At 44.5% G+C, this 23,090-nt stretch overlaps 2 protein-coding genes across 3 annotated transcripts; one reads left to right on the forward strand and one right to left on the reverse strand.

Moving 5' to 3' along the window:
• Positions 1 to 269: 269 nt before the first annotated feature.
• On the forward strand, positions 270 to 15,346 carry cc2d2a (coiled-coil and C2 domain containing 2A). The gene is made up of 40 exons (XM_070960121.1): positions 270 to 553; positions 698 to 779; positions 1,015 to 1,068; positions 1,268 to 1,348; positions 1,472 to 1,625; positions 1,991 to 2,082; positions 2,212 to 2,313; positions 2,416 to 2,496; positions 2,585 to 2,800; positions 2,893 to 3,052; positions 3,179 to 3,315; positions 3,400 to 3,531; positions 4,913 to 5,122; positions 5,257 to 5,363; positions 5,461 to 5,601; positions 5,779 to 5,935; positions 6,316 to 6,587; positions 6,758 to 6,935; positions 7,049 to 7,202; positions 7,375 to 7,522; positions 8,173 to 8,311; positions 8,425 to 8,628; positions 8,742 to 8,834; positions 8,929 to 9,020; positions 9,698 to 9,712; positions 10,877 to 11,044; positions 11,143 to 11,200; positions 11,289 to 11,398; positions 11,807 to 11,903; positions 11,992 to 12,090; positions 12,179 to 12,355; positions 12,858 to 12,872; positions 12,989 to 13,192; positions 13,279 to 13,368; positions 13,443 to 13,556; positions 13,670 to 13,804; positions 13,914 to 14,036; positions 14,122 to 14,180; positions 14,264 to 14,441; positions 14,616 to 15,346. The coding sequence occupies exons 3-40, from the start codon at positions 1,063 to 1,065 to the stop codon at positions 14,799 to 14,801; spliced, it is 4,884 nt and encodes a 1,627-aa protein (XP_070816222.1). The 5' UTR covers positions 270 to 553; positions 698 to 779; positions 1,015 to 1,062; the 3' UTR covers positions 14,802 to 15,346.
• On the reverse strand, positions 15,333 to 22,778 carry fbxl5 (F-box and leucine-rich repeat protein 5). Of its 2 annotated transcripts, XR_011602095.1 has the most exons (12): positions 22,650 to 22,778; positions 21,716 to 21,931; positions 20,857 to 20,952; positions 20,464 to 20,659; positions 19,504 to 19,689; positions 19,236 to 19,361; positions 18,570 to 18,724; positions 18,387 to 18,469; positions 17,513 to 18,247; positions 16,792 to 16,940; positions 15,886 to 16,434; positions 15,333 to 15,855 (listed from the first exon to the last, which is right to left on the reverse strand). XR_011602095.1 is itself a non-coding variant. In XM_070960123.1 (11 exons), exons 1-11 carry the CDS (start codon positions 22,737 to 22,739, stop codon positions 16,358 to 16,360), a joined length of 2,109 nt encoding a protein of 702 aa, XP_070816224.1. In that variant the 5' UTR covers positions 22,740 to 22,778; the 3' UTR covers positions 15,333 to 16,357. The 2 variants fall into 2 exon arrangements, 1 of the variants encoding a protein (XP_070816224.1); XM_070960123.1 differs by having other exon boundaries at positions 15,333 to 16,434.
• Positions 22,779 to 23,090: the final 312 nt, after the last annotated feature.

Consider the following 23,090-nt stretch of genomic DNA (forward strand, 5'->3'; position numbering starts at 1 on the left):
GTTGTTATTCTTTACGAAATGGCAAACCTGAAGCATGTGTGAGACAAAGACACTGCAAAAGATATGAAACGTCAAAACGAGTCCGTTGTGTTGTTTTAATTGGCAATAATGCCAAATATCAACAGCTAGAGGGGAGAATTACCGCTTTGCGCTTTCGTGACTTTTCGGACTCCGTAGTAGGCGGTACACTACGGAACTAAGTTATTTGATTGACAGTTCTTCCCACGAACGAAAATCCAAAACTGACCATGTTAGGATGAATCGGCGCTGACTTTCAAGGTAGGTCGAGAAGTAGTTTATCTCGTTACTAGGCAGCGGTAACGGTGCTTGTTTGCTGAGTATTGAGAGAAAATATCTTGCTCAAAAAAAATAACGTTTCAAACTTTGCTGCAAGTGATACGAGCGCAGGGATACATACATTGTAAGAGTAAGTTATCCGGTTATAACTGAGACTAGACCGCAACACCACTGGGCATAGCTCGCTTTCTGCATGAATTAGCTATCGTTAAGTTACTGGAAAGACAACTATCATCGCCACCCTGGCCTCCCCGAGGTAAGTTACCGTTAACGTTACTTGTTGCCTTCTTGGTTTCTGCTATTAACCACTTTAATGTGGTTAGCTAGCTAGCTACACGTCTGCCACATACAGCTACGTAAGCTAACGTTAGCTCAATGACTACTTCTACATCTGTTCTAGTGACATTCGAGAAAAACTGCGAAAGAAACGTCGCGCTCTGCAAGAAACGTTGGTAAAGAATAAAAATGAGGACGACATTCAGGTAATATCCTTAATTCCTGTTACTGCAGATAAACATATATTCTGTTGTTTCTGTGGACGGACAGTAGTCCCATTGAGTTCATTCACCCAGCGGAAACTGAACTAGAGCACCGCTTGACAAGACTCAACATGACATGGAGGGGCGGCTCATTTCATACACACTCAGAGTCAGAAACACACAGGGACACGGAGAAAAGAGCTGCTAACGCTTTAGTTAATCTAATTATACTCGACAGGCTCTGGTTCCGTCCACCAAAACGAGTAAGGGGAAACTACAGACTGCAATGAAGGTTGGTGTGTGTTGTGTAGCTTCGCCTGTAGGCTGTAGTTGCCCTCCCGTGTGCTCCTGGCTGCTCCACAACAATCTCCCTCTCTCTTCCCCCTGCCAGTGAACCAGCTGTGCTAAATAGCAGTTTAAACAGTAGTACAGTTTACATATGCGGTCTGGCTGTTGCTGTTTGTCTGAACTGGATTCCTTTGTTGCACCAGGAACCTCAAAGCAGTGAGGAAGACCCAGGAGAGACACTGAAACGCACGTTAAGGGCTCAGAGAGAGAGGCAGAAGAAAAGGGTACATCTTCCTCTTTCACCCTCAGCTCTCATTCTGTAACACCATTAATAACTATTTCATAGTACCCACTTAAACTGTCCAACAGTATATTTACTCATAATTCTGTCTCTTGGCATCCATCAGCTGCTTGAGCGGTCCTCAGCTCAGGAGTACCATGATGATGATGATGCCGTGGAGGAGATCTCCACCATTCGGCACCGCAGTGAAGATGAGGGATCAGCTGACAAGGCAGCTGACCCTGTGGCTTCATCAAGACCTCCGACTGGTTCTCTAAGAGGTTTGTGTCCACGTCTTCTTTAAACTTGCCTCTCTCCTGTCATGCTTTTTGGCTGTTCCGTCATTTAAAATCACCCATACCAAAGCAATACTGTATGACCCTTTGCTTTGCTGCATATAAAGATGTTTTTGGTGTTTTTACTTAACAAAATGACCTAAAGTTATCAAAATACAGCCATTTATTTTTAACTATGGCCAAGTTAAATTACACTAAAAATAAGAAAATTATGATTTAAATAAATGTATCAAAGAAAAGTCAACAAAACTGAGAGGCTCTCAGTGTAAAATGAGACAGTCAGTGTTAGTTACAATACAGTGCTGGGTAATAAATTTAATTATTGCCTCATGATGTGCTTTGTCTTCTAGGTCTCTCCTCAAGAAGTCAGCATTCTCCTGGCTCTCAGCATTTAGATGACTTTGTGACGCGCCGCTTGGAGGAGAAATTAAAAGCAGCCAGAGTAAACCCAGCTCTTCACAAACTAGCCTGTGTTGAATACATTTATGAAAGAGATCCCATTCCAAAACCACCTGTTTTGCAAAAATGTGTTTTTGCAAATTAGTGCTGAAGTATGGCCTCTTTGTTCCAGTCTAAAGGTGAGAGCCTTCAACAGCAGGAGGCCTCTCTGGAGCCTCCCAGCCGCCTACAGAGCCTCAGAGACAGAGACACTGTGACGAGGTTTGACAGAGAGGTGAGTATCTACCTCAGCTGTGGCTTCATGGGGACTTTGAGCCATGGTTGTATTCATGTAACCCAATTCAGCAGTGGAGGTTTAACCCCCAGTGTTTTACAGGTTGATCCAGTCAGAGCTGGAAGACATGATGCCCCTCTGGCCCCCAGCACCGGGGTCAAGTTCCGAGATGCAGCAAGACGAGTAAGGCTGTAAACAAGATTGCAATCATTTTAAGAAGAAATGATTTGTGTTGTTGTTGTTTTTATTTATTTATTCTTTGCAAATACAGGCAGAAAAAGGCCTACCGACTGCCGAGGAGGCGTACAACTTCTTTACATTCAACTTTGAGCCAGATCCAAAAGATGGGACTGAGAAGATTAGCAGGAAAAGACAGAAACAGAATAAAGCAGCTGAGGAGGACGCAGATGAAGAAGGAGGGGGAGAAGACGCTGAAGAGCAGGAAGATGAAGTAGAAGAAGATAATCAAGATGAAAATGAAGATCAGGTAAGAGAAAAGAAATTCTCAGTGTGTACTGTGATTATTTCCACCTGGTCTGAGTAGATTCCAAACACCTCATATTCTTCACCTCGTCGTAGAGGGAAGAAGCTCCACTAGTGCAAGATGAAGAGGAGGATTTGTTCGTCACTCAGCAGTCGTCCCAGGACTACCTGGAAGTGAGGAAGGCAGACTATGTTGGATACAGGAGGCTTATTCAGCAAGAAAGTGAACTTCTCTTCACGCCAAGTTTTCGAGCAGGTATTCTGTGATCTACAAAACCGCCTGATTCACATCCACAGCTTTCAGACACTGTGATGTCAGCGTTAATGTTCTGTCCAGAATATGAACAATCCTTAAAAAAAAACGTATCTGTTGTTGTCACAGTCCCAACTTCCGTAAAACTGCCTGAAAACATGAAGCCTCGTTATCTGGAGGACGAGGGTCTGTACGTCGGGGAGAGGCCTCCTGTATCCCTGACCAATGAGAACATTCTGGAGAACCGCATTTTGAAAATGGAGGAGGTAATCTCGACCAACACGTCAGACAGCTTGACTGTCACTGGCTTCATTGTGGAATTCTTGAAAGTATATCTTTTATTTATGAAGGGCAAGAAATGGTTTGGAGATGATGGCCGGATCATGGCTCTGCCTGACCCCATAAAGGAATCATCCACGAGACCCCCTCTCTTCCAGATGGAGGAGGACCTGGACCCTGCGCTGCAAACTGTGTACAGGAAGGTCAGACACACGCCCGCTGCGACTCCCACTTCGATCACTCCATTCATTTGCCACATCTGAGGCGCCGTAGACATTCATACACTGAGCACATTGTGGCTCCCTCAGACTTGAGTGCCATTTTTTTAAAAAAGCAAAAGGGCAGTTTGGCATTTGGTACAAAGGAACAGGGAGGGGGAGGCATCTGTTATCAGAGAATAGAGCAGAGGTGGAGGCTGGCACATCTGTGATATAATCTCTTCAGACAATATACAGCTACATCAAACCTCCAGCTGGGCATTGTTGGCACCGTGGAAATAGCTTTTGAAGAGGAGCTGGAACAGAAACAAGAAAGAAGAGTTTAAACCTGCCGTTTACATTCACATAATGCAGGTAGTAGAAAATCAGAAAATGCCAGCACACAGTGCGCATTTTTCCTAACATCACTTCAAAGCAGTGGTCAGAATTAAGTATATCCCACAAGTCACCATGGTCTACAGCACCACACCTGTCCAGCTGGTGGTGGTAGTGTCTCTTTAGGCTGGTTTTAGGACTGACATTAATCAGCGGGCACAAAGAAGTTGGAGTTTTTGACATGTTGGATTCTGTGTTCAAATTTGTGGCAAAGCCTCCTTAGATGGTTATCACATAATATTAACAATCTCGTCTTCTTGTGGGGTCTGATAAGAATAATATTGCCTTCAATATCTGACACTCACCAAAGATATGTCACAGTAGAAAGTAGAAAGTAGAAAATACCTCTCAGGAGTGTTTTGGTTTTGGGGCGGTCCCTTTAATCCATCTTTGGAAAAGCTACAGTCATTTTGTTCCGTCTTTGGATTATTAGTTTTAAGTAAATGTTGGATACTGCATGCGGTGGTTAGTAATGGTTAGGTGTGTATGTTACATCTCTGGTACATCTTCAGCTAATTCTATACTTTGTTCACACTAATAAATTCGTTAATCTCAGATTTTGAAATGGCGTGACTGACCATAGAGGCATAATATGACAAACATGTGACACATGTGACACATCCAAAATAGTGTTCGGATGTGGGCCGCTGGTTGGGAGTGTCTGAGTGGGAAGCAAGCAGATTTCCGGTCAGTATCATCAAAGGACTCCTGTCTTCATATGTATTTATTTTTATTCTGGAGATGCAGCTGTCATGTGTGATCATCTGGAAAACAGCATTCGTTGTAGCTCAGTTGAGTGTTTATGATACAATGCTGTCATGCATGACTTTTCATTACAGCACTCTCTGGTGATGTTATCAATCTAGCCAACTATTTCATGCCTCCTTAAAGCTCGCACACATACTTAGAGACACACAAGCGCTGAGTAGATTTCATTATGTTATAATTTTCCAGAACACTGCATGATGGATGATGTTGTTCTATCCGCCAGGCGCTGAAGTCCAAGTATGCAAATCTGTACATCGCCGGAGCAGCGGACCCTGAAGGAGACTACCAGCTTGATGTCGATGTCTCTGGGCTGATCTTCTCCCATCACCCTCTCTTCAGTCGCGAACACGTCCTGGGGGCCCGTCTGGCTCAGCTGTATGATCAGTACCTCACCAGGCAGCACAATAATCTTACAGGACACCTCACTGACAAGGTTAACTTCATCAGCTGACTGTGTTTGTGCAGTAATGCAGCTCCTCTGTGAAGCTGAAAACATTAAAAAACATCTCGTATGTACCAAATATGGCGGATACACTGTATATCTGGTGTGTTTTGTGTTTGCTGTAGTTGAATGGATTGAGGAGTGCACTGCGGAACATGCTTGACATCCATGGCGGGCAGAGCGTCACTCCAGCCATGCAGCAGAGGATATCTGAGTACAGTCTGGAGGTTAGGTGAGTACCCTGATCGTGTTCTATCCAGATCCTGCTCAGTCTAGAACCAGGTGCCCTTTAGCACCGTGACTTCATGGCTGTGTTTTTGATATCACAGGAACACTCGGCAGCTGCGAGACAGTGAGCAGGAGAAAGACAGGACTCTCCTGAAGAACATAGTTAAAGTGTGGAAAGAGATCAAGGCCCTGAGAGACTTTCAGAAGTTTACCAACACGCCCTACAAGCTCTACCTCAGAAGGTAATGTCTGTAATTATACATAGAAATGTACACTATGTTTATATTATTCTCACCTTACTGTCAAACAGCCCTTTCTGATGTGAAACTGCTACCGCTAAGAAAGGCTTGCTGAATAATGTGTGTTGCTCTACAGGTTCTTGTACCCGTGTCATTAATTTTTTGGCTTTCTTGCTCCAGAGAGAACGTGGACCGGGCGTCAGATGAGCGAGAGTACGAAGATGAAATTATGGCAGAGGTTGTTGAATTGGAGGCAGAGAGCGATGAGGACTACCAGAGGAAGTTGGCGGAGTACAAGAAACAGCTGGAGGAGTGGAAGCTCTGGAGAAGGAAACAGGTACCTGCTGATAAATCGACTGATATTAGCTTCCTGCAGATGTATCAGTACTGTGAAGCCTGATACAGGAAGTAATAATAATAATAAAAATGCCAAAGTAGGATTATGTATGTGCTATATCTTGGTCACATGTCATGTGTTTACGTTTTAGATATGTCAGTATCAGCCTCAAAAATCCAGTATCAGACAGACTGTAGAACCTACATATTCAGCATTTATTTAGCTTAGCTTAGCACAATCAGTTTAATAGAATCATTTCTGCTATAACATTTGCTCTCGGGAAGAATAATAATCAAAGTTCAAAGTCTGGTTTCAAGACAGCCTTGTACCTTGTGTGGAAACATACATACTGTCTTAATACACACACATCATATGTTCAGAAAGCCAAAAAGAAGAAGAGAAAAAAGAGGAAGAAAAGCCAGGCTCAGGATGACACAGAAGAAGAAGACGAAGATCAGGAGGGGAGCGAACCAGAAGGGCTCGATGAAGAGGGTCCCCCAAAGCCGGAGCCACCGGAGAAGCCGGAGTTTGACTCTATAGAGCAGCGGGTCAGAGAGAAAGCCTCCAGGATACGCAGGAAACCGGGAGAGGCCATCTTGATCCCTGAGCTGTCTGCATCTGGAAACATCACGGCCAGTGAACTCTGCCCGAGGTAAGAGCAGAAAGGAAGAACCAGCAAGGAAGGCCAAGAGATTTTAGCTTCAGTTCTACTTCTTTCAAGAGTTTTTCAGTAAATATGTTGGCATATAGAAAATAAACCCAGTCACCCACTGACAGGTTGTTTACTTGTTTTGTTTACATCATGCTTATTCCTCATTTCAGGGCGGAAATAGCTCGAAGGGAGGATGTCGCCAGGCGCTCTCTCTTCACCAAGATACTGTACAATGATAAAGAAGTTTCCCGAACGGACAGCCGCTCCCTGAACACTGACTTCAGGGTGCACTTTGGCCAGATTTTCAACCTCAAGATCGTTAACTGTCCTCAGAGCATCAATTTGCAGGTGCAGTACAGAAACACTGAGCATGCTGCCGCTGTCTGTCTGCTCGATCCATCACTGCATGGACTGTATTCTTTTCTCATTTCTGTGTGTTTGTGTGTGCTGTCTATGAGTAGGTGTTTGAGGAGATTGGCTCATCATGCTTCCTCCTGGCTCAAGTGTTCGTCCCAGTGCCAGAACCCTCTGTTGTGACGGGCAACGTCCCGCTGGAGGAATTCGAGTTTAGCAGCAACCAGAGAGTGATGTTCGACCACGAGGGCGTAGGAAGTGGTAAACACCTTCATTTGACCTGAAACACTGTGGCTCACTGATATCTTCCCACTCCAGACATAACACCTGTGTTTGAATGCGATTCATAGCCGCCACATTTGTTGGACAGGCACCTTTCAGTGGTTTCCGTCTCTGTCTTCCTGTCTCTCGTCCTCTCTGTGCGCCTCGTCAGACGTGCCTCTCTCCTTTGAGGCTGATGGCAGTAACAAACAGACCCTGTTGACTTCTGGGAAGCTGTCATGCTGCGTCTCTTGGGGGATCGGGGATGATGACGTACCACTGGCCCCTCCTGTGTCTCAACAACCTGCCGGCATACACAGGTAATGCCACTTAAAGGATGGTACTGGTGGTTTTGCACGTTTTAGCACTTGAACTAGACATTCTATAGGATTTATATCACGGCTGAGCGTTCTCCAAAGCATACCACAGGTGTTTATAATCAGAAATGCATTATCCTGCCCTCCAGGCAGCATGTGGTTTCACTTTTATCTCAGCATGATATGAACTTGGCGACTTGCTCAGACTTGAAACTTGTTTAATGCTGGAAGTCATTCATGTTTAACTTTCAGCTTCATTTCTGAGTCAAAGGCTGCGCAGCTGGAGGAGTTTCTGAAATGTCATCTGTGCTAAAGCGTACAGCAACTCAACAGCTGGGAAATGCTGAACAGCCACATTAATGTCGCCGTGCCACTACAGATCCCATGTTTGCTTATTTGTTTGTGTATTCTGATAACGAAGCTCATTAATGAATCACAAGGCTCATTCATTGTTCATGCAAATTCACAAAGCATTGATGTCAGAGCTTCCTACAAGCACCTGAATGCATCTGTTCGTGTGTGCAAGTGAAAAGCCGTATCACCTGAGAATAAGCTTCACCTTCTGTATTGAGTATGCAGTCTGTAGTTTAAGTTTGTCCCTCAGTGGTAACTGGTCTTTAGTTGTATTAATCACTTTCTGTCTCTGTTTTCAGTGGCTTGGGCCGTCTTGATGCCGTCACGTATATTGGTGCATCTGGACTATATGACATGAAAAAAATTGGAGAGTGGGCCACACAGTCACGACTGGACCCCAACGATCCAAAAAACGCCTCCATCATGCAGCTGCTAAAGGTGGGTATCTGAATACAGTCTTGTGAGTTAGGTGTCAACCATCTGGGAGACTTTCTGTTTTTATTTTTTGCACGGAAATCATGGCGTCTTTCTTTGCACCCGTGGTTCACCAGGTGGCCAGCAGCGGAGAGGTAACGGCTCCAGAGTACTTCCGTCTAGAGCAGCTGCAGGAGGAGTTTAACTTTGTGACTGATGAAGAGTTGGACAGGTCCAAGAGATTTCGCCTGCTCAGGCTCAGGAACCAGGAAGTGGCAGAGTTTAGAAATTACAAGTGTGTTCCTGCTCTGGAGAGGGAGGTCACTGATAAGGTGTTCCAGGTCAGCCTTCAAACATTCACTGTGATGCAGAACATTATGGATAGAATGAGGATGCATGACCGCTGTATTAAGCTAATTATTGTTTTTTTCCTTTCGGTTAAAAATGACTTCAGGAATACGAGAAGAGACTGAAAGAAGGAGAGATAATCGACACTAAAGACCATTTGGATTCACACAGAGCATTAGTGTCCAAACAGCTTCAGAAGGTGAGTCGCTCCTGTGATGGAAACGTGTTTGCCGTACCATAATCTTTAGCACTAACAGCGCTAAGTGCTGTATAATCCTGCTGTTTCCCCACAGATCCGAGAATCTGCCATGAACAGATTCGTTCTTGCCAAGCATCACTACCTTCTGTCCGACTTGGTGATAGAAGAGGAGATACCAAGCATTGGGTAAACTCCGACGTCACTGACTCACTTTTCACTCCCACCTTTCACAGCGGACATGCCTTTCATGTTTGTGTTATGCATGTTACTGTAATATTTCTTTCTGGCCAATCACAAAATAGTCACTGAAGCATGTATACAAAGTGCTACTTCGTACATGTTGTAATTCATCATTTCTGTATATCTAACGCTTGTTCCTCTTGTCAAAACGCGTTGAAAAATTGCAGAGTGCCTGAACTCCCTGCTCAAGTTGTAAAGGAAAGGTTAGATCAGTTGGATTACTTTGCACTGTGGGATCAACAGTCAAATCAACCTATCAGAGAGAGTGACAGGGACTGTATAAATCAGAGGCTGATGTAAGTATGTTTCTTGGCCTGGGGCTGGTTCAGCCTGTTTGATCTTGAACTCAACACTACATTCCCCTGGCTGAGTAATACTCTCCCCTGGAACTGTTCAAGGCAGTGTCTTAGAGAGGTTTCATAACATATGGACACGATAACAACAAATCAGAAATTCATTTCAGGCTTTGATAGCATGTGTGCAGATTTATACGCAGTAATTTATGTCAACGGCAGTCATGCTGTCAGGTGTTACTTTGCACATTTTTTACATTATTGAAAGTGAATGCTATAATCTTTTCTGTTCCATTTTTCTGTTATTCTTCTGCTGTGCATTGTTAACAGTGGTGCAGGTCCAGGGTATGTGCTTAGAGTTTTCTTTTTTTCTGTGTCTCTGTTCCTTCATTTAGTTTGAACCCTGAGTACCAGTACAATCATTGTGTAGTATTCAGTCCTTCCAGGATTTTGCAGATGATTTCACCAAAAATTAAGATGAATTTAAGTTTATTTTGAATTGTTTTTCTTGCTAAATTGCACAGATTTGTAAAAGTCACTAGTTCTATAAATGTGTCTAGCATCTTTTGAGAGTTAATATTTTAACACAGTTATGATATTGCAATGATATTTACAATATCATATTTACAACTACAGCTTCACAACATGTACTTAAACACTTTGCAGGGCACCATGGGACATGGGGCACAGTTTTGTTGCCATGTTTCCTTTGTTCAAACTCTTGAGCAATCCTCTTCCTGGTCGCCAACTGTGCCACAGTTTAATCCTGTGTAGCTCCAGTAGTAATGCACGCTAGATGCATAATGAGCAACACACCACATAATCCCCTTTTCACCTTAGTGGTCCCAACAATACGAAAAAGGTAATGTTGATGTAAATATGGCCTCAAAACTACAACCTTGATTCTGGATAAGTTGGGACGCTGTGTAAAAAGTAAATTAAAACAGAACGCAGTCATTTGCGAACAAACTTCATCCAATCGTGTGTTCACAAAGAGGTGAACCTCGCTCCAGCCTCGCTCATGAACGACTGAGCCTTTCCAGGACGCCCCTTTCATACCCAATCATGATGCTATCACCTGTTATCAATGAGCCTGTTTACCTGTGGAATGATCCAAACAGGTGTCCCAACTTGTTTGAAACATACATCAAATTCAGAATAAACAGATATTTACAAAAATCAATGAAGCTGAGGAGGTGAAAAACATTTAATATATTTATATTTTGTATATGTCAAAAAGGAAGAACAAATGATCACATTCTGTTTTAATTATATTTTACACAACGTGCCATCTGATTTAGGAGTTGGGGTTGAACCATTGTGATCATAAAATTGCAAAAACCTGGAGGGACTGTCTGATGGTGGTAACAAGTCCATCCCACACTCTGAAAGACATTTGATCTCTCAGTAAATAATTTCCATTCAGTGTGATATTAGTTGAAATGACTTGTTTTCAGTCCCCTGTTGGTTGTTGGCTGAGTGGTAACAGCTGCTCGTTGTGACAATCAGGATTCTGGGAATAAACCTTTTCAAGCTGGCTGAACCCAAGCGGCCGCTGAAGCCTCAGAGGAAGGAAAGAAAGAAGGTGACGGCTCAGAATCTGTCTGACGGAGACATTAAGCTGCTGGTCAGCATCATCCGGGCCTACGACATCCCCGTCCGCAGGCCGCAGAGCAAGTGAGCGTCCAGCTGTCAGAGACAATAGATGAGCATTAAGAAAGCTTTTGACAAACATTGAACTGCGTGTCGACGGGTTTTTGTTTTGTTCTTTACAGCAAACCAGGACAGTCGTCTCAGAGTGCCATGCAGGACAGCGATTGGCTCCTCAGCCAGGTGCAGTGCGCTTTGCCTTCCAGCTGATTGGCAGCGAGATCCTCACTGGCATGGGATCTACATTATGTCTGTTCTGGGTGTGTTTCAGGTACAAGTGAGGCCCTTTGTGGAGGTTTCCTTCCAGCGCACAGTGCTTCAAACAACCACCGCTGAAGGACCGAACCCCTGCTGGAACGAGGAGCTGCAGCTTCCTTTCAGGTGATTCATTTTCCACGAGAAATGTTTACTTTGCATGCGTTTCTACCTTTAATCAGAAACATTGAATGAAGTTAATTATGAAAGTGCTTCCAGCTCTTATTAACTGCATCACACGTTATGCTTTGGAGACAGCGTTGGGGAAGTGTAAGCACACCGTAAGATCCTGGAAATGGTTCCAGGAAAATACTTCAAAGGCTTTTCAGGCTATTCCAAACTCGCTGTCAGTGTTTTATGGCCACTGGGTGCTGTTTGTGGCCAATTCCAAACCAGCTGTATCTACTTACACACTTATATATATATATATATATATATATTTAGAAATATACAACTGATTTCAGATACTGCAGCTCAGTGCACTTCACAGAGTCAGATAACGCTAAAAAACTAAACGTCTTCTTCTTCCTCCAGCGCTCCAAACGGTGACTACAGCACTGCCAGCTTGCAGTCAGTCAGAGATGAAGTTTTCATTAACATATTCGATGAGATGGTTTATGAAACTGGAGTGGTGAGTAAAGAAGTTCACATTCTCTCGCCTCGCTCTCAGTACTTACATCAGAACACGTTCAATGAGTTGCTCACGTTTCGCTCCTCAGAATGAAAAAGACAAAGGGAAATCCGTGCATACCCAGGTGGAGAAGCACTGGTTGGGATCTGTCAAGATTCCTTTCAGCACCATTTATGCTCAGTCCAGGGTGAGAGTCTTTGTTGATGCGTATTATTAACAGCACGCTGAATGCCTGAACTGCTCACCTTTTTTCCTTTAACTCCATCGATTGACAGATTGACGGAACGTTCAAGGTGAACACACCGGCAGTGTTGCTGGGGTACAGCAAGGAGCGGAGCCACGGGACTAATGGAGGTTACGATCACCTGCGAAACCTGAGTGAGGGAGCGTTCATCACACTCTTCATCACCATCGAACCTCAGCTGGTGCCTGGAGAGTCTGTGAGGGAAAAGGTACGTTTAGGTGCAAACTGAAGAATGGATCCTGTGTGCTCTGTAGTGCCCAGCCTGCACAAACCCTGTTCCAAAAGAGCTGAGATGCTGTGGGAAAGACAGCTGGACTCAGGAACACTTCATTTGCTTTTTACACACCATCCCAACTTCTGTGGAATCAGGGTTGCAGTTTGTATTAGTCCGTGTGTCTTAACGGCTGCTTCATTTCATATGTTTCCATGTCAGTGTTCAACCAAGCATGTTCAGTTTCACTTGTTGTCGTAAAAGGTTGTGTTGCCATATTGCATCAAAACAAGGGACAGCTCACATGAGAGACTGAAGTTAGTCACTTAAGTCTGAGCTGACTTCTACCCATCCTGCAGTGAAAAGAGGTCCCTTATTTTGAAGCAATTACTCGCTGTGCTTTTAGAAGTAGGTGCATCAGCATTTTTTTTTTTATTAATACTAACATTTGTCATCCTTCTGTGTCACTTATTTGCTTGTGCTCTGTTACATGTGCTAGATAAAGGAAGTGAAGGTAACAGCCTCGCTGTTTTACTCACCCATTCATGATCGCATTGTTCTTAAGGTAAATTCATGTACACGGCGCTGACCTGTGTCCCTCTGCTGTAACCTTTGACCTTTTTTGTGCAGTTTGACAGCCAAGAGGACGAGCGTTTGTTGCAGGCTTCAGAGAGGTTTGAGAGGGACGCAGCTCGGGCTTACCCGGACCGACCCTGCATCACCACCGTCATCGACCTCAACGGGAAGACGGTCTTCGTCACGCGTTACATTCGACCACTTAAACCCCCGCAGGAGCTACTGGACGCCTTCCCCAATAACCCCCAGGAGGCCACGGTCAGTCGCTTGGTTCAAGTGGATGCTGAAATTCAGCAGTGATTGTTTCTTATCTGATTGGATGTGCTGTACTGTACCATCTTTAGGTCCTGGTTGCTCGATATGTCTCGCTCATCCCCTCTCTGCCGGACAGGGTTTCGTTTTCCGGCGCCTGTGACCTGTGGAGCACCTGTGATGTGAGTGAGCCCGAAGAAGAAGAAGTAAGAGGAGGGAAATGCCCGTCTTAATGTACTCTGTGTTTCCTTTTTAGCAATTCCTCACCCTCCTTGCGGGAGATGAAGAAGAACATGCTGTACTGTTGTGCAACTACTTCCTGTCTATGGGCAAGAAAGCCTGGCTTGTAATTGGCACTGCCATACCGGAGGTGTGTAACGATCATTTGTGAACCCGCGGAGGTTTCAGGTGCCTGACGATCTGTCACAGCAGAGCTCCTACAAGGAGAAGAGCTGTAAAAAATATCTGATCTTTCTTTCTTAGGGACCCACCGCTTACGTCTTGACTTACGAGCAGAGCCGCTACCTGATCTGGAATCCCAGCAGCGGTCAGCACTACGGACAGTACGACACCTTCTGCCCTCTGCAAACCGTTGGCTGCCTGGTCAATGGCGACAATGTGAGTGAAGAGAGAGCAACTACACAGCATGAAACGACCAGTTCATGGTGTGGCTTTTGATTTTTAATGTTCCAGCAGTTTATTTAATCTTCTGTGAATCTTTATTCAGGTGTGGCTCAACATTCAAGAGTATACGTCGCCGATGACGATGAGTTTTGACGTCACAAAAGGCAATCTGTGGAAGCCGTTTTTCTCCCGATCCTTTTCTCATCCCGGCCTGTCAAGTGTCCAAGTGAGTGCTCATCATCTCAGTGTAATCCTGTTTTATGTGCAGCCTTTTTTTATATATATTCTCTTCTAAATCTCCTTGTCTTCAGCCGGAGGAGCTGTCTTATTGGCGCGGAGACAAAGCAGCTGCAGCAGAGCTTCAGGACAGGCAAGTTAGCACTGAGTCACGCTGATTTGTTAGGCTGCCGTTCCACACTCAATGACACGCATTCACCGTCTCACTCTGCGCAGAATTGAGAAGATCCTGAAGGAGAAGATTATGGAGTGGCGACCTCGTCACCCAACCCGCTGGAACCGCTACTGCACCACCACCCTGAAACAATTCCTGCCCAAACTGGAGCTGAGCGGGGGGCGGGACGTGACCGAGGGGCACCGCCACGAGCTGCAGAGCCTGCTGGGAGACAACAGGGTAAGAACTGAAGTGAGATGGGAGTGCCTGGAAAAAAGTTACTGGACTGAGGCACTGGATGATGTCATCAGTCCCAAATCCATCATTTCAGTGATCTCAGCTGGCAGCGAGCACATGGCGTCACATTAAAAAATCCCTGTCGTAAATTAACACTAACAGGCTTTTTCTTTTCAGATTTCAGGATTCCCCCTGCATCTGCCATTCTCTGAGATCAGGCCCATCATCGAGGCAGTGCACAGCACTGGAGTTCACAATGTTCAGGCATCAAATGTGGAGTTCGCTCTGGCCGTGTACGTGCACGCCTACCCGAACAACGTCCTGTCGGTGTGGGTGTACCTGGCCTCGCTCACGCGAACGTGATGTCAGAGACGCTCATCTCACTGCGCATCAAAACGAGCTTTAGCTTAATTTAAGCTGCTGACTGTACTTTTGCACAATATTGTATATCTTATATATATAATGTATATCAGGTAAATGTTAATAATAGTTACCAGTTTGGTATTTGTACATCAAATCCACAACAAAGACTTTGAACTGAATCCCACCTTTCTTAACCTTATTATGTTCAGTTGTTCTCTTAGGTCAGACAAAAGCCACATTTGAGGCCATAGCTTGTGTAGCTGTTGCACTGGACAGCATTAAAATGTGTTTTTATTATTTTCTTAATCTATGTTGACATATATGGGAGCACAGAAGAGTTAAAAATCAACATCAGTGTTAGGCTTTACTGCAGAGCAGCTGTGTTGGGTAGTGACAGCTCAGTGCATTGGGCTCTTGAAAAATGTTTCTTACTATGGTTTTTTCAGGGCGATGAGACACTAAAATATCACATGCAAGCTTTTCTACTTCCCATCATTGTTCACAAAATAATTAAAAATGACCAACAGCACAGCTTTTAACCCCAAGATACTTTTATTGTTGTTAATGAATTATTTCCAATAGAACTCCTCATGCAAGACTTCTGAACAAGCAAACAAATCCTGCTGCAGAATGATTAAAGATGGAGCACAATCTACTGAAAACTGACCGAGCACACAGCAGGCTTCTCCCAATCTGAGGGTTATTCTTCTAAATCCCCTTTCAGCTCCTCTAAAAGCTCTTTCGTGCGGGGCGTATTAAAATCCCTCTTATATGAACATTGGTCCAACACTTGAGTGCATAAAGAAAAAGGAAAAAGGTTTGTTTTGGTGAATGTGAGTATCAGGTATCATTAAGGTGGTTAAGACTACACTGCAGCATCGTGTGCCAACTCCTCTGTATGTACATCCTTTACTGGTGTCTCAGTAACTGCATGGCGGCTGCACCAGCATCAGAATCAGATGGGGGTGAAAAAGCCCTCCATGTGCAGCGGGTGGATCAATCTCAGCTGTAACCGTCAAAAACACGACAGCCACCCACAACAGCCAGCTTCAGTCTAAAGGGAAGCAGTGATCAATTCTCTGACACTTATTTGAGGTTAAAAAAAAAGGTAAAACGTCACTGCGATGCACGGGTCAGCTGTCAGTCACTATGCTGATTAGAAACGATCAACTACACACAGCAGGGGAGAAGAAGACTTCTGCAAATCAGTTCACGTAGTTTGAGTGAGAAAAACAGGGTTTAACTGGCAGAAAACACAAAGTACTTGGTGTTTAAGCTTCCCTAGGTTTTTTTTTTTTTTTAATTTTTCAAACTTAAAAAAAAGGAGCCAGAATGAATTTCAGACACTTCAAAACCAATAACGCCCCTTCAGATTCTCCTTCTCTAAAAGGTTATTTCCATTCAGCACAGATGGAAGTGGAAATAACGGGAGCAGAGTTACAGTTTCGTTCCAGAAACACTTTTAAGTGACACAAAATACAGCAACTGGTATTCCCAGGATAAAGTGCGATAAAAAGGAGACGTGACATTTTAGGAGAGTCGGCTGCTCGGCAGGGTCACTCTCCAGAGCGACAGCAGGCCCTGAAACCACACTGCAGGTTCTGGCAGCCGCTGGCCGTGTCTGCGTGAGGACCTGCAGAGAAACACCACACAGTGGTCATCTGCTGAACTGCATGCCATTGGACAAGCTCACAGGTACACCGTCTACAGCGATACTTAAAAACACATTATCATATTATAAGAGAAAGAAAGAATAAAATGAAGTGAATGCTGGCTGGCTACTGTAATGCGTACTTACCTTCCACCTCAGTAGCATCTGTTACTTACACAAGGACACATGCTATGCAGGTGGGGTTAATAATGTTTGTTACAGCTGCCACACATTGCAACAGATCTTTTACATTCACATGTCTACAGCACCTTACTGCATCATCAGTGTACAAATGTGTGTTTCAGAGGAAAAAGGACCCCTGACAGCTTCACATGTTACCGTCGATGTTGTCGCAGTAATAGAAGTGCTCGTCATTGAGGGAAGGACAGGCCGACACCAGCTCCTGCAGCCCCACCTCGGTGATGAAGAGGCAGCCGGACAAGTTGAGATGCTCGAGGACGGGGAGCCCTCCACGCTGCGACAGAGCCCTGAAACACACAGCGACGCCTCGTTACAGCCACGGCAGCACACACGGCAGCAGTGGGAACGGCTGGATGGACGCTGATAATCCAGTCTTAGCCTAATAAAGGCGACGCTGCTGACTGCAGCACGTGTAACGCACCGCTTCTTTCTCTGATCATCAGCATTTCTACTCTTTTTCAGCCACTTGAAAAACCGCTCCCACTGGATCACACCCAAACTGCGTATGGGAGAAAGGTTGCAGGGAGGAGGAGTTTACCGAGATAAGTGGAGTGTTGGCACAAATGACAACACCCACACATGTTATTACACCATCCTCTGTTTACAGCTGCCACTGAAAATAACTACGCTTGCTACTTACCACTAAATGCTGTTTTGCAACTGTATCAACGCAACCTGACAAAACGTTGTATTTGTCAGCTGATCACAGATGACTCAATCATCTCACTGCATCACAACGGTTTTTGAAGACACTAACCTCTCAAATAAATCCATGTCAACACAGATTTGTATGTGAAACTGTGCTATTTCAAGTGTGAAACAAGTGTTTGTTTGAAGAACAGAGATGCGTGATCTTTACCTCAAGCCCAAATCTGTGACTTGATAACATCCAGAGAGGCTGAGAAATCTCAGTGAGCGTTTCGCCTCTGACTGGTCAGTCCTGTTTTCACGCCCCCCACACTGCAGGCCCCCAGTTGAGGAGCATTTAGTCCGAAACTCTGCAGCGCTGCTTCTGGTGGGGCCCGACTCGCACTGCGGCCCAGTAAAAGTCCTGAGGGCCGCGTCGCTCGTGCAGCAGATGGAGTGACCGCAAAACATTTCCCCCGACATGGCGAGCTGCTGATGCAAATAGGAGGCATTTGATCCAGTCCTGTGCCCGCGCCTCCTGCTGCTCCTGCAACAGCACGAGCCTCCCACAAACTGTGTCTCTACAAAGCTCTCTGCCTCGGGCAGAGGCATCCCGTTACGGCGGCTCCACTCTGCGGCATCTTCAATATCAGCAAGGTCTGAGGGGTCCAACACCCACACCCGCGCAGGGGTGCAGGCAGAGCCCCAACGGCTGGTCCCGTGCTTGAAAATGATGGCCTGCCGCTTCTGCCCCACGGCATGTAGGTTCCTCTCCTCTATGAGCGTGATGGGCAGTGGAGAACTTTTGAGGAGCTTGGCCCGTCGGTCTGAGCGCTTGTCAAAGCAGGTGGATGATGTCAGGTCGCCCAGCCCGACAGACAGTTTCTTCAGGGTGTGATCAGTGATCTTCTCACAACCGGACAAATCCAGGTGCTCCAGGGAGAGACAGCCTCCGAGGGATGACCAGCTGAAGGAGGGAGGAAGACAACAACACAGTCTGATGAGTGGTGAGTGAAAAAGAAGCATCCAGGGTTGGCAAATTTAAAACTAATCCACTGTGTAGAATTCAAAATGACTTATTGGTAGTAATGACTTCTAATATTTACCTGTCAAATGCAAAATCTGTAACATCAGTCTGGGTCAGGTCCAGGTGAGTGATGTTGGGACAGAGACTGAGGATCTGACGCACCTGAAAAGAGAACGCAGGTATAACAGTCCAGACGTGACACGATCTTCCTCATTACATACTGTGTGATTACAGTGTCAAAACAAGGTTTTGTGCTTCATACCATTTTGCTTGAGACTGTAGAACTGTACGCCAGAATGATGGATTTGACAGACGGACCCACGGCTGGCAGGAGGTTCTGGATGATCCCGTTCAGAAGCCTCTTCTCTCGCTGAGCTGTGCTAATTGCCAGGGAGCCCAGCGTGTGGCCTGACACATCTAACAAGACAAAGAACAAGAACAAAGATGACACAGTTTATTCAATTAAGATAAAGAACCAATTCGAATCTTCCCCTTCAAAGAATGGACAACTAGGCGCGGCCGACGGCGACACAGCAGGCCTGTTTTACTGCCTTTATTCCAGAGTGCAGCCAGAGATCAAGAGGGAGCAACCTTTGTGCCAGTTCTTAATAAGGTGAATAAAGGAGATGAAGGCGATAAAGGAGTGTGTGGAGTGCCGTACGTGAGGATCTTGGGCAAACACTTACAGATTTTATAACACTATATGTTTATTACCCTCTATCTAAAAGATAACAGGCCAGAAACTATCGTGCCCTAGTTTTGATTTGACAATGAAAATCAAACATTAGTACAGTCAGCAGCGCCTGTGCCTTTTCGTACCACCGTTAATGAAGACTGAATGAAACTTCTTTATCTGCTAAATATTTTAGAACAGAAACTTCTTTTACAGCCGACCAGCGTAAACAAATACCTGCAGACAAAACCTCACCAGATTCATCAACATCAGCATCCTCGTCCCACTCCTGATAGGCCCGACCCTCATTCTGCCGACTCTTCACCCAGTCATCATCTGGGTCCTGGTCCAGATCCCCAGGGGGGCCACTGTAGTAATCTCCTACAGTTGAGATAGAAAAACACTTTACAGCAGTGCACCATCGCTACATGCTCAAATGAATGCAATGAGGTCTTATTTGGCAAGTAAAATTAAACAATATTTTGTTCCTGAAGGCTCCAGGTTCCAGCTGGCTTCAGCCTACCTCTGGCCCAGCGGACAGGATAGAGGTGCCTCCACAGAGAACCGGTCTTTGCCAGCTCTGACCAAGAGCGGCTCACTTGACTACAGCGACACAGGTCTTCAGGGCCCAAATAGTGGAACAGTCTCAGCATGATTTCTGTAGGAAGCTGGGAGATGTGGGCTGAAGAATCCCTGTTCTTTTCCAGTTCTGAGGAGGAGGACAGAACAGCTTCGCTTGTAAGTGACTTAAATGCCAAAATTATGAAACGCACATTTTACAAATGCCGTGACAAATGTTCAAACATGGCACTGCCTGGACAGGCTTTTCTCACTGAAGTCATTTGACATTTAACAGCTGTAAATCCTAAAACGAATGATGGCCGAGTACCAGCCGCCTTGGTCTCAGGATCCTGCTATTGTGCATGCTGACTCACTGTCACATGTCATGAGTTACTGGGACACTTGAACAGGACGGAGCCATTTTTAATGTCATTTGCAACACCAATGCTTTTCTCTGACAAGTTAAAATGTCTGCTGTGAAAAACGTCTACTGGACTGGGAATGACGAACGACACTGCTGGGCTTCAAACATCTCATTTTTGCTTAACCAGATGGCACTACAACATCTGGCATTTTCACTCGTTAAATGTTAATCTTCACTGCCACAACACTGTTGTACAATGGTTTCTGTGTGCCCACATTTGAAAAGTGTACAGACCCGTGGCTTTTCTCTCAGAGGCCTGCTGTACACAGACATACTGGAAGAACTAGTTAATGTGCCAGCTGTTGCCAGTATATTGACACCTGAACTCAACTTGGCACAGCCGTGGTAATGAATACTGGTGATAGTTCTCTCCTCAAGGACTGCATTTGCTTGCTTGTTTCAGGTTATGTGGAACATGGAGCATTTCTTCAAAATTACTTATGACCTTTGGCCTGTTTGCATTAAAACTGTTTAACTTTCAGGAATATACTCACTAACCATAATCTGTCTTCTCGTGATCGGCGTATTTAAAGGCTTTCTGCAGCTCCTCGGCCTGGCTCCACAGACTGAAGCCCTTCAGCACCTCGGCGGCGCAGTCCCATTGCTGTTGGCTGCAGTGTTGTGCAATCACCTGTTTCTTGATATCCTTGAGCTCCTCATAGGTGAAGTACTCCATGAGCATAGGCTGAAACACCTGCAATGAATCTCCTTAGTTTATAAACAGCTTACAGTGCAATTCACTGGGGCATGAACAAAGACATTTTAAGTGCATTTCCTCATGTTTTATGCTTTTGCCTTTGTTGTTTGTGAACATAATTTAGTCTTACCCATTCTTTGGGAAATTGATAGATATATATATAGCCAATAAATAGAAATTTGAACATCGTATACCTCTTCTTCTTCCTTCATATGTGGCAGAAAGTCTTGTGTGAAAGCTTCCAGTCTCTCCTTCAGCTGCTGGGCATAGTTAAGCTGCTCATATTCACTCTAAAAACACATAAAGATTATTAATTCATGGAATCCCTTAAAAAAACATGGCAGTTGTGAACTCTTTACAATCCCATCTACGACATCTAGCAGTCCAGTCTTTTCATAGCTGAAATACTAAATGTGCAGTCACCTGTTTTTCTTAAGTAATTAGACTTATTAAGACTTCTCAGACCTAGTTTCAAAATAAAGTACTCAAACAATAAAAAAATATCTCAGCACAGTTTTGTCTCATGGCACACATCTTTACCCTTGGACAGAGTGCGAGATCTTAATCCAAAGCAACAGAATGTTCATTTCTGTTTTACAAACTGACTGCAGAGTGGAAGTTAAGATTTAAACAATTGCATAATTCTGGAAAGCTCATTTTGGGTTTGCCCATAGACTGAGAGAGAACAATATCACGAAAACAAGCCTGTGGGCTGAAATTACACAATTCAGCCCACTTCTTTCTGCATCTAGGCTTTTCAAAAGACTTACATAATAATAACACATCTTTACAATTAACATGTATACATGAAAAGTTAGTAATAATAATAATAAAAGTAATTTCTGATGTTGTTGGTACTGCAGTCTTTGTGTGGCTAACATAATATTTACTCTAATGACAGACTGTTACCCCACCAGCGAGCATCAGGTATCAGCTGCAGAGCCCATCTCTGCTGTTTTCTGCTGAGCCAAAATGTGAAAAATGTGCAGCCAGTGGAATGCAGAGCCACGGCATGCTAATAAACTGTTCTTTAAAACATCGATGCATATTTACCTTAACACTGTGCAACCCCTTTTCGAAGAGGGACAACATCTCCGAGAGTTTGTTGTCGGAGTGCACATTGTACACAGTGCAGCAGCGCTGTTGCAACAGGCCGATAATGTACTCATTCTCGATTTGTTCATGCATCTTGAACTCCTTAAAGGTGGCGCACAGTGACTGAAGAAATGAGCGGAAATCATTGTTGTTGGAGAAGTTGGTTTTTGACAGCTGTGGAAAACAAGAGAAAGACTAATTTATGATTAAATGTAACGTCATCTGTGTTTATGCTGAGATCTATGAGATATCCATTCGCACCTCTCCATTGGTACCATTGGATCAGAATAATCGTTACCTCTATTTGAAACCCAACAGGACACAATTGCTAACATTACAGCAGTATATGATATACGTTTACCGTTACACACCCACAGTGCGTTAGCTACTGTCGCTAAAGGAGCTTATCTTACAGGTGCTGAAAATTTAATAGGCAGCCTGGAAATTTCCAATGTTGTCAGAGTTTCTGGGAACATTTGAAATTGCGTTGTGATACTCAATGCATGTTGCATAACAAGCTAACTTGTAAATTACTTAAGCTAACGTTAGCTAGCTAAGCCTGTTAGCAAGTCTTAGCTGGGTAGAGGATGTTACTGGAAGTTTACTAGGAGCAACCCGATACATGATTTAAAGCACTGGTTATGTAAATGTCTAGATGTAACGCCAACTCCATGCCCATTAGTCGCTACACCGAGCTAACAAACGCTGCCAATGTAACTTAGTCGTGAGACAATCATCCATTAGTTCATTCGCTTCGGCTGAGTCAATCCTGAGTGCTACAGACACAAGCTAGCTAACGTGCTAGCAGACGTTCACTCGTTCGTTGGCCATACACCGCCATAAATTCCTTTGTCACACTCCAAATTAAAGACCGATGTTTATTTATACATGCCTTTTCGCAGTATAGGCCCACCAGCTGCTTCATGCGCCAATGTGGACCAGTAAAAACATCCACCTCATCCGGAAAGGGAGCCATCTTCATACACTGAGCCTCAGTGCGTCATCTGCTTCACATACGGAGATACAATCAAACAAGGAGGCGTGCGCGAGCTAGTCATGTGACCACAAGCTATAACCGCAGCTGTCCAATAAGGACCAACGGGGCAAGCACTGATCTGGAATCAATGTTTGAGAAGTAAAGGAAGATACATTTCACCGTAACTCCAGGGCATATGCGCTCCCAGATCAGCAAACATTTTTCGAAAAGATCAACAAGATATGTCGTTCGTTTATCATTTACTTTATATCATATTTTGATAGTTTGAATGTTATGCTCGTCAGATTTTCACACTTTTTCATATTTTTTCACAGCTGCACTTTTTTTCCTCCTTTG

Source organism: Chaetodon trifascialis, chromosome 4 (genome assembly GCF_039877785.1).
Source record: "Chaetodon trifascialis isolate fChaTrf1 chromosome 4, fChaTrf1.hap1, whole genome shotgun sequence".
Taxonomy (NCBI): domain Eukaryota; kingdom Metazoa; phylum Chordata; class Actinopteri; order Chaetodontiformes; family Chaetodontidae; genus Chaetodon; species Chaetodon trifascialis.